The sequence below is a fragment of the Tupaia chinensis genome, unplaced genomic scaffold (assembly GCF_000334495.1).
Source record: "Tupaia chinensis unplaced genomic scaffold, TupChi_1.0 Scaffold147608_1, whole genome shotgun sequence".
Classification (NCBI taxonomy): domain Eukaryota; kingdom Metazoa; phylum Chordata; class Mammalia; order Scandentia; family Tupaiidae; genus Tupaia; species Tupaia belangeri.
Genome location: NW_006207460.1, coordinates 224,728 through 234,568, shown reverse-complemented (window position 1 = coordinate 234,568; position 9,841 = coordinate 224,728). Strand labels below are relative to the sequence as shown.

At 48.6% G+C, this 9,841-nt stretch overlaps 1 protein-coding gene across 1 annotated transcript; it reads right to left on the bottom strand.

Moving 5' to 3' along the window:
• Positions 1-933: 933 nt before the first annotated feature.
• WNT8A (Wnt family member 8A) lies at positions 934-8,848 on the bottom strand. Its single transcript, XM_006169883.1, has 6 exons — positions 8,781-8,848; positions 8,655-8,688; positions 8,351-8,489; positions 7,131-7,256; positions 6,302-6,444; positions 934-1,615 (listed from the first exon to the last, which is right to left on the bottom strand). Exons 1-6 carry the CDS (start codon positions 8,846-8,848, stop codon positions 1,067-1,069), a joined length of 1,059 nt encoding a protein of 352 aa, XP_006169945.1. The 3' UTR covers positions 934-1,066.
• Between the last annotated feature and the right edge of the window lie 993 nt (positions 8,849-9,841).

The following is a 9,841-nucleotide window of genomic DNA, read 5'->3' as shown; positions in this document are numbered from 1 at the left end:
GGTCTTGGCCTACAGACACCCCAGGAAGCCTAAGCTAAAAAAGCAAACACACATTGAATGTGGCCCAAGTTTAAAGGGCTTCTTTATTCCCCAAATTACTTAGATCACATTAAAAGAACATCCTCTAAATCAAGAGTCAGTCCCTATTGGTCAGCGGTTGGGCCTCAGTTTTATTACTGGTCAAACATTGAAATGAAGGTGACTGGGTATTTCTAGTTTCCCTATAAGCCCATTTCCTTTCTGCTCCTAAGATTTCCCAGGGAAGTAATAAAAGACCTCAGGTGGACATATTCTAGAAGCATTTATTGCAAAATCAAGTTGTTCCCACCCTGGGAAGAACAAAACAGGGTCATGGTACAACTCTCTGGGGGAAAATCCCTCTTGTGGGACCTTGTGTGGGTACGTTGTAGTCACCTGTCCACTTACTGTGACCAGTTCCTCTCCATGGCTCCAGAGATGGTTTATAAGCTGGAAAAGTCCTCTGGTTATACTGGGTCATGGTTTCTCCAGACTTGGGTAGGGAGAACTTCCCCAAAGTGCATACTCAGGTAAGAAAGCCCAGCCCTCCAAAACCTCCCATAGGCAGAACAATGGCCTCTGTCTCGTTTATTTGCATGCATTTGTAGTCTGGTCTGTCTGGCGTGAGCCAGAGTCGGGAAAGCACTCCTGAAGTGCTCCTTCAGGAGCCTGAACAGCACTCTGTCATTCTTTACTTAGATTCTCTCTGATTCCCAGCAGCACAGCTGGGTTGGATGTGGTCTGGAACTTAAAGGAACAGGTACCTCGAGGTGGCTCTGGATATAGATTCCCAAACCAAACTTCCCCTTTAGGAAGCTGCATATAGATAGGCACAAAGACCAGGAAGTAGCTTGCAGGAAAGCTGAAATAGGGTCAGCTAAGGCTGATTTGCACTCTTCCAAGAATCGGCTGTACTTTCTCCGGCTTCCACTTCCACATCTACAGCAGATATCAGGAGCGGAACTACAGACAAACCCTGTGATTTTCCAAGCTGTTCTCCCTCTACCATCATGCAACTGAGCAAGTGAGTCTGAGTTTGTGTGGGGGGTTAGCGCGGGCTGCCCTTTCCCCGGGACTGGACACCACCTGGGGAGTGTGTGCAGTAGTACTTGTTCACCACATGCTTACACTGGTCACACTTGACCGTACAGCACCACTGGAATTTGCAGTTACAGCTGCTTGTGGCCTCAGTTCTCCTCTCTTCCACCTGCAGCCCACACTCAGTGCAAAGGTGCCTGCAGCTGCGTTGCTCCCTCCTGGATGTGTTGTGGCTGTTCTGCAGGCACTCACGACCCTCTGTACCATAGATGCCCATGCTGGAATTGCGGGTACAATAATCTGGTGATTCCTCTAGAAAAATCAGCTCAGCCTCTGCGCTAGGAAGGAAGGCCTCCGTGGGCGCCCCGTGGCCCTCAGCGCTGTTCCCAGTCCTCAGCCACTGTTTATCCATCTCAATTTTCACTGCCCGGTCGTACTTGGCCTTCAAGTAATCTCCCATCTCCCGGAAATCAGCCAGCTGCAGCCAGCATGTCTGAATACTGCAGCTTCCTGAGATGCCGTGACATTTGCATGTCTTTTTCATGGTGGCTCTCACTGCCTTCACCGAGAGAAACACAAAAAAGAGAATGACTCTGGGCAGGGAAGACCAAAGGCTAGCAATTAAATGGAATTTTATTTTTTAAAGAATTATTTCTGTATTTAATTCCATTTGTTACCATTTTTAAATTTGAATAGAGAAAGACAGAAAGGAAAAGAGAGAAAGCAAGCCACCAGGTTTGGGACTTGAACTATGGTTAGCCATGTGGGAATCTAGTGCCTTTAACCACCATGCTACCTGCTGGCTCCTAAATGGAATATTTTAAAGGTTTTAAAATAATTTTTTACTTAGAGACGGAGTGGGGCCCAACAGGACCCTGTTTCACTGCAATGCTTCCCCAGCCATCCTGCCAGCCAGGATCACCAGCACACTCTCTGGTACCCACCATGTGTTTAGGTTGATCAGGAACCTAACCCAGGGCCTTCCCATATGGCTGCAGCATCACACAGCAGTGCCTACGGCCTGTGCACCCCATGGCTGGGCCAAACAAAATGTTTTAGAGCTGTGCTTCTTGACTTTGGAGGAGCATGAGAATTATTGGGGAAGCTCATGAAAGTTTATTCTGGGCCCTACCTCAGATCTTCTCAATGAGAGTGTGCAGGGGTATATGGGCCTGATAACGGCGATTTTTTTTTTCTTTTTTGGAGAGACTTTTGCTATAGGGTGGGTGTGCTCACCAGACAGAGAGATAGAAAATGAGAAATTACCCGCCCCCCCCCCGTGGGGATGGCTATGTTGCAATCCCTTCTTATCCATTCTCCTCTCGGGATTTTGGGCACACATGCACATGTGCCCAGCATGTTTGAAAGTCCCGGGTCTGGGACTCAAACCATGGTTGACTACTTGGGAGTCCAGCAATGTAACCGTTACGCCTATCTGCTGGTCCTGATAATGGCGATTTTAAAGCTTCCCTGGAGGATTCATTTTTTAAAAAAAGATTACTTATTATTTTATTATTATATTTTAATTCGATAAGAGGGAGAGAGAGAAAGCAAATCTCCAGGTCCAGAACTCAAACCACAGTTGGCTATGTGGGAGTCCAGCACCTTAACCACTGTGCTACCTGCCAGTCCCTTCCCTGGGGGATTCTAATGAAGACCTGATCAGGTGCTGAGGTTACTAGAGTAAGGAAACCTAGGCTCCAGGATCCACTCCATCACTTGTTTCTCTATCTGGCTAGTTGGAATAAGAATTGAATAATGGGACCAGCAGAAGGCATAATGATTATGCCACTGGACTCCCACATAGTCCACTGTGGTTCAGGTCCCTGACCTGGTGGCTTAAAATTCATGCTGGGCACATGTGTGTATGTGCCCAAAATCCCGAGAGGAGAATGGAGAAAGGATTTCATGGCCATCCCTTCTGGGGGAGTGATTTCTCACTTTTGGTCTGTCTCTCTAGAGAGCACACACACCCTATAGAAAAAATTTCTCTAAAAACAAAACTTGGGGTCTGCAGATGGCGTGGTGGTTAAGGCATTGGACTCCCACATGGCTGACTGAGGTTTGAGTCCCAGACCTGAAGACTTGCTTTCCTACTTTCCCTTTCTCTCTCTCTGGTCAAATTAAACAAATAATAATGATGATAATAAGCAAAATAAAATAATTATAAAAACAAAAGAATTGAATAATGATTGGGGCCGACGGGTGGTGTGGTGGTTAAGGCACTAGACTGCCACATGGCTAACAGCGGTTTGAGTCCCAGATCTGGTGGCTTGGTTTCTCACTTTCCCCTTTCTGGTCTCTCTGCTCAAATAAAAAATAATAACAAATAAAATTAAATAATTATTTTTTTAAAAATTGAGTAATGACCAAGGAAGTACTTTGTAAATTATGAAGGAAAATAGCATTGACTATTACTATCTTGAAGCTAGAGGTCAAAGTATTTGTGGGGATTTGGATTTGTCCTTTGGGTTCTGTCTCAGAGGGAAGGAAGCTCCTGGAGGCTGAACCCTTATACCACCAAAGCAACTAATAACTGCTTAATACTCGCCTTGCAAACTTTTTCTCCTCAGGACATCTAGGTAAAAATTCATAGGGAGACACAAATGCTCTTGGCTCTAAATCCAATTTGTTTTCTTTTTTTTTTTTTTGGAGAAGTTTTTGCAATAGGGCACATGCGCTCACCAGAAAGACAGAAAGAGAGAGACAGAAAGCGAGAAATCACCCCAGGGGGGATGGCCACGCCGCAATCCCTTCTCCTCCATTCCCCTCGCAGGATCTTAGGCACGCACACACGCACATGTGCCCGGCGTGAGTTTAAGCCACTGGGTCCGGGACAAGAACCGTGGTCGACTATATGGGAGTCCTGCGACATAGCCTTATGCCAACTGCTGGTCCCTCAACTTGTTTTCATATCTGAGGACAGAATACCCCAGAGATTGCTACCCCACCAGGAGTCTTAGGGAGAAATAGAACATCCAGAGAAGTCTAGATAAGCTCCAGTCCCTCATAGCCCAGAGAGACTTTTGGACACAAGCCTGGATAATAAGTCTCTGTTAGTTTCCTAGAACATGCAGTTAAAGTGATTAAAATTTTGGGACCAGCAGATGGTGTAATGGTTATGTTGCTGGACTCCCACATAGTCGACCGCAGTTCAAGCCCTGGGCCCAGAGGCTTAAACCTCATGCTGGGTACATGTGTATGTGCCCAAAATCCCGAGAGAATAAAGGAGAAGGGCCTGTGGCATGGGCATCTTTCCAGGGATGATTTCTTATTTTCTGTCTCTCTGGTGAGCACACACGCCCTGTAGCAAAAAATCTTTCTCTTAAAAAAAAAGTGATTAGTCATAGAAGCTAGGCCTTGATTCTGTGTTGTTCTGTGTTCTCAGAAACCTGCCTGTGGAAGGAACTAGAACATAATGCTTAGTGATAAGAGAAAAGACTGACTAAAAGATCTGAGTTCACAGCCTGGCTCAGATGCTTGGCTCAGACTCAGCTGGCTGTGGAAAGGAAGGAGGTAGACACCTCAGCCCCGCCGGGTGGTGTGAGGATGAAATGGGGGGGGTGAGGCAGTGGTGGTTGTGAAGGCAGATGTGAGGCTATTGCCAGCACCGGCTGATCCTATACCCACCAGCCTGCCGGCCCTGTTGTTGTGAAGATTCATCAGGGCTCTGGCATCCTTCCCCTTCTCCAAACTGTCCACAAAGAGTTTAGAGATCTTTTCCCCAAATTCCACATTGTCGCTGCAGCCTCCCCAGATCCAGCCATGGCCTCCTACACATAAGGAAAGAATAAGTTCTGCATATAGCTCCCCTGCTGTCCCAGGAGATGAGTCAACATCTTTTTGGCTGACACAGTCACACCATCCCCAAGAACCCTTGAAAGGTATCAAGCTAGAGCTGAAGGGTGAGACAGGGGATGGAGGTGCTTAGGGCAGGTGGGGGGACTCCTGTTCCCAAAGCCACCTGCCCACCCTTGAGGTACTTCCCAGCTCTAAGTGACTAGTCTCCTATAGCCACAGTAGAAGCAGCACACTGGGGCTGGTATGGATGCTCTTACAGGTTCCCTGCAGCTCACACCTCCAGGAATTCTTCTACAGTGGTCTCATCAGAGCCACCTCCTCCCCTGTGAGCGACAAATCTGAGTAAGTCTCACAGCGGTCGGCAACTAGTTGATTATGAACTCCGGATTCTGAACAAACCTGCAGTGTCAGAGCTAGCTCTAAACTCTTTTCGGCTTTCTCATTCCCAGTTGCCTTACTGGTTTTGGAGAAGTTTTTGCAATAGGGCACATGCGCTCACCAGAAAGACAGAAAGAGAGAGACAGAAAGCGAGAAATCACCCCAGGGGGGATGGCCACGCCGCAATCCCTTCTCCTCCATTCCCCTCTCAGGATCTTAGGCACGCACACACGCACATGTGCCCGGCGTGAGTTTAAGCCACTGGGTCCGGGACAAGAACCGTGGTCGACTATATGGGAGTCCTGCGACATAGCCTTATGCCAACTGCTGGTCCCTCAACTTGTTTTCATATCTGAGGACAGAATACCCCAGAGATTGCTACCCCACCAGGAGTCTTAGGGAGAAATAGAACATCCAGAGAAGTCTAGATAAGCTCCAGTCCCTCATAGCCCAGAGAGACTTTTGGACACAAGCCTGGATAATAAGTCTCTGTTAGTTTCCTAGAACATGCAGTTAAAGTGATTAAAATTTTGGGACCAGCAGATGGTGTAATGGTTATGTTGCTGGACTCCCACATAGTCGACCGCAGTTCAAGCCCTGGGCCCAGAGGCTTAAACCTCATGCTGGGTACATGTGTATGTGCCCAAAATCCCGAGAGAATAAAGGAGAAGGGCCTGTGGCATGGGCATCTTTCCAGGGATGATTTCTTATTTTCTGTCTCTCTGGTGAGCACACACGCCCTGTAGCAAAAAATCTTTCTCTTAAAAAAAAAGTGATTAGTCATAGAAGCTAGGCCTTGATTCTGTGTTGTTCTGTGTTCTCAGAAACCTGCCTGTGGAAGGAACTAGAACATAATGCTTAGTGATAAGAGAAAAGACTGACTAAAAGATCTGAGTTCACAGCCTGGCTCAGATGCTTGGCTCAGACTCAGCTGGCTGTGGAAAGGAAGGAGGTAGACACCTCAGCCCCGCCGGGTGGTGTGAGGATGAAATGGGGGGGGTGAGGCAGTGGTGGTTGTGAAGGCAGATGTGAGGCTATTGCCAGCACCGGCTGATCCTATACCCACCAGCCTGCCGGCCCTGTTGTTGTGAAGATTCATCAGGGCTCTGGCATCCTTCCCCTTCTCCAAACTGTCCACAAAGAGTTTAGAGATCTTTTCCCCAAATTCCACATTGTCGCTGCAGCCTCCCCAGATCCAGCCATGGCCTCCTACACATAAGGAAAGAATAAGTTCTGCATATAGCTCCCCTGCTGTCCCAGGAGATGAGTCAACATCTTTTTGGCTGACACAGTCACACCATCCCCAAGAACCCTTGAAAGGTATCAAGCTAGAGCTGAAGGGTGAGACAGGGGATGGAGGTGCTTAGGGCAGGTGGGGGGACTCCTGTTCCCAAAGCCACCTGCCCACCCTTGAGGTACTTCCCAGCTCTAAGTGACTAGTCTCCTATAGCCACAGTAGAAGCAGCACACTGGGGCTGGTATGGATGCTCTTACAGGTTCCCTGCAGCTCACACCTCCAGGAATTCTTCTACAGTGGTCTCATCAGAGCCACCTCCTCCCCTGTGAGCGACAAATCTGAGTAAGTCTCACAGCGGTCGGCAACTAGTTGATTATGAACTCCGGATTCTGAACAAACCTGCAGTGTCAGAGCTAGCTCTAAACTCTTTTCGGCTTTCTCATTCCCAGTTGCCTTACTGGTTTTTGAGCTACTCGCTGATCCCTGGACTCACAGCCCCAGCCTCACGCTCACAGCAGTCTAGGTCCAGGCGCTCCCACAGATGAAGGGGCTGCTGCCGTTAAGGGGCCTGGGGAAGCTGGCAGACTTTCCCTAGGAGGCTCGCACTTGCTCTGTGGGCCCTCACCAATTCCCACTGCCATCAGAAAACCCAGCTTACCAGTTTTTCCATTTTTGGATTCATCACAGCCACAGTTGTCGAAGTCACCCATGCTACAATTCTTGGTGATGGTATACATGACTCCTGCAGAGCTGATAGCGTGAATGAAGGAAGTCTCTCTGGTGGCTTTGGAGAGAAGGAGGAGACTGACTGGAAATGGGCTCTGATGATCCAAGCAGAGGCTATGGAAAAATGATGCTGTTTCGCTCCCCTGCCCCCCACCTCCTTTGGGTTTAAGAGGATGTGCTTCTCCTTGAGAGAACAATGCCTGTTGCTCCAGCATCCTTACCTCATCCAGGCAAGAATTAGAGTCCCATGCTACAGATGGGAAAGGCAAACCCAGCGACAGAATGATGAGACTAGCTGCACTTTGCAGTTGTGGCATTGGGACCTGTACCCTGCTCTCCTGAGCCCAACCTAGACCTCGGTCCACCAGCCGCTGGTCCTTGAGCAGCGAGACTCAGGGCCAAGAGGCTGGCTTAGTATCGAGAGAAGGAAGACCATTCTTCTTTGTGAACCTGAGGCTGAAGCCACGTGACAGTCACAATGATCATGGCTGGCACTACTGAGCTCCTGCCTAACTAACTCTACACTGTCATTACATTCCACATACTCCTTACCTAGCCATACTCTCCAAAAGAAGATATTTCTTCCTCCTTTCTATCTTCTTTACTCCCTTCCCTCTAGCTCCTCTCAGGCAACTGTATATTTCTGCACACACGACTTTCGTGCCAACTACTACATACAGGCACAGACAGCGGCATGCACACATATGCACACGCACACACGGAGGCACAGCTCAGTGTTAGCCCTCAGCGTCATTTCTGGGACAGCTGGGCAGATGTGAAACTCCTCAGGGGCTGCAAACCTAAAGCCCTTTCCACAGTTTTATTTCATGCAAATAATAATAAGATAAGTGTGTATACACACACATACACACAGATACAGTTGTGCATTTATAAAAGTAATTTCTTACATTTGTATAGAGACTCCTTCTGTCCAGCTCCCTCAACCCTTCAAATGCTCCAATAAGCTAAGCAGAGCTGGCTTTAGGAACGTAAATGGCAAAGCTGGGTTGAGAGAGGGGAAGCAACACACTTAAAGTCACACAGCAAAGAGGTGGCAGGCCAGCAGGTCACGGGTAACTTTTCAATAGGCGTGTATGTAACGTGCATGTGCACACGTACCTCCTCATACAGAGTAGTCCCACACCAACTTACCGCTTCTCAGCCTGTTGTGGGTGGAGAGCTGGAGAGCATTTTCAGGGCAGTTCCAGCGTTCCCAAGTGAATTGGAACTTACACTCCTCAATGCCACTCTGGGCACCCAAGGCCACGCTGGTAGTGTAGGTTAGATAGGCCTGGCAGAAGGAAAAGGGCGGTGAGCTTCCTCCTGCAGGTGGAACTCAAATGTGCTAGCTCTCCTTTAGGAAGTCATCATGGGTTCCTCTTGGGGAGGGGGTTCCAGCACTGTCTCCCCTCCCAGAAACCCTAAGGGTAAAACCAGGAGCCAGAGGCCATCCTACCTTGGGGCCTGTTACCAGGAAATTGTTCACTGACCTACCAAAAAGAGAAAAGGTGAGGTGGAGGTGAATGGGGCTGAGATCATGGGGCTTGCTTGGCTGGGAGGGAGTGGTGGGGAAAGGACTTACCAGGCAGAGACACTGAAGGTGGCACAGAATATGCCCACAGCCATCCCAAACATAAACAGGTCCCCCATGGCCCTGCCTACCCCCAGGGGACCAGGTCCAGCTCAGGGCCAAGTCCAGAGAAGTGAGGAGAGGGCAGGGCCTTTCTCAGTATTTATGTCTGAATGGCCAAGGGGGAAAAATCAACAGCTCTTCTCATTTGTCCCTCACTGGCAGGGCTGCAGGAACCACTGACCCAATGGGGGATCAGGGAGGAGGGACTCAGCCCAAAGCCTTTGAGAAAAACCCCGCCCGCCCGGCCCTCCTGGCTAGCCCTCCTCCCCTCCCAGACTCAGAGAGGGGCCATTCTCCCACCATTGAGGTTTATTTTCCCTGTAAGTCAATTTTGTCTTTTCCTGCTTGAGAGTCTGTTTCTCAGGATCATGTAGCCCTGAGCAGGCTAGGTCCCTAAACCTGAAGGCAGGTTGCCTGTCCCTGGGAGCAGAGTGTTCTCTGTCAGTGAGATCTCACTCTTTGCCCTGCCTTCCTCCCCAAAGTGTTAACAAATTATAGAAGAACTCTACGTGGGGCCTCCTGCTACTCATTTATGCAGGCAAGTCAGTGAGCCCACTGTCCCTACCTTCTCCTTTGATGACTATGGGGTGATAGAATGGTGAGACCCTCTAACAGTCCCTTCTACCACGTTCTACAAATGTAAGTTTTGGGAAGTTTCAGTTGTTCCTAGTAGGTCTACTCCTTCATAGCTGAGGGTTAGATGTCCGTTTGTTAACTGCTTATATACCTGTGAATCAACCTCTGGGCCACCCAGAGCTATTTCAGGAAAGTCTGATGCCTTTCTTTCCCATATCACTTTGTTACTAGGAGTTTGGCTCCTTACTCGGGAATCTGTCCTTTAGATTAACTTTGTATTCTTAGTGCTTAAGAAGGTACCTACCAGCAGGTGGTGGTGTGGTTAAGGCGCTGGACTCCCACATGGGTGACCTTGGTTCAAGTCCTAGACCTGGTGGCTTGCTTTCTTACTTCCTTTCTTTCTCTGGTTAAATTAAAATAATAATAACAATAAA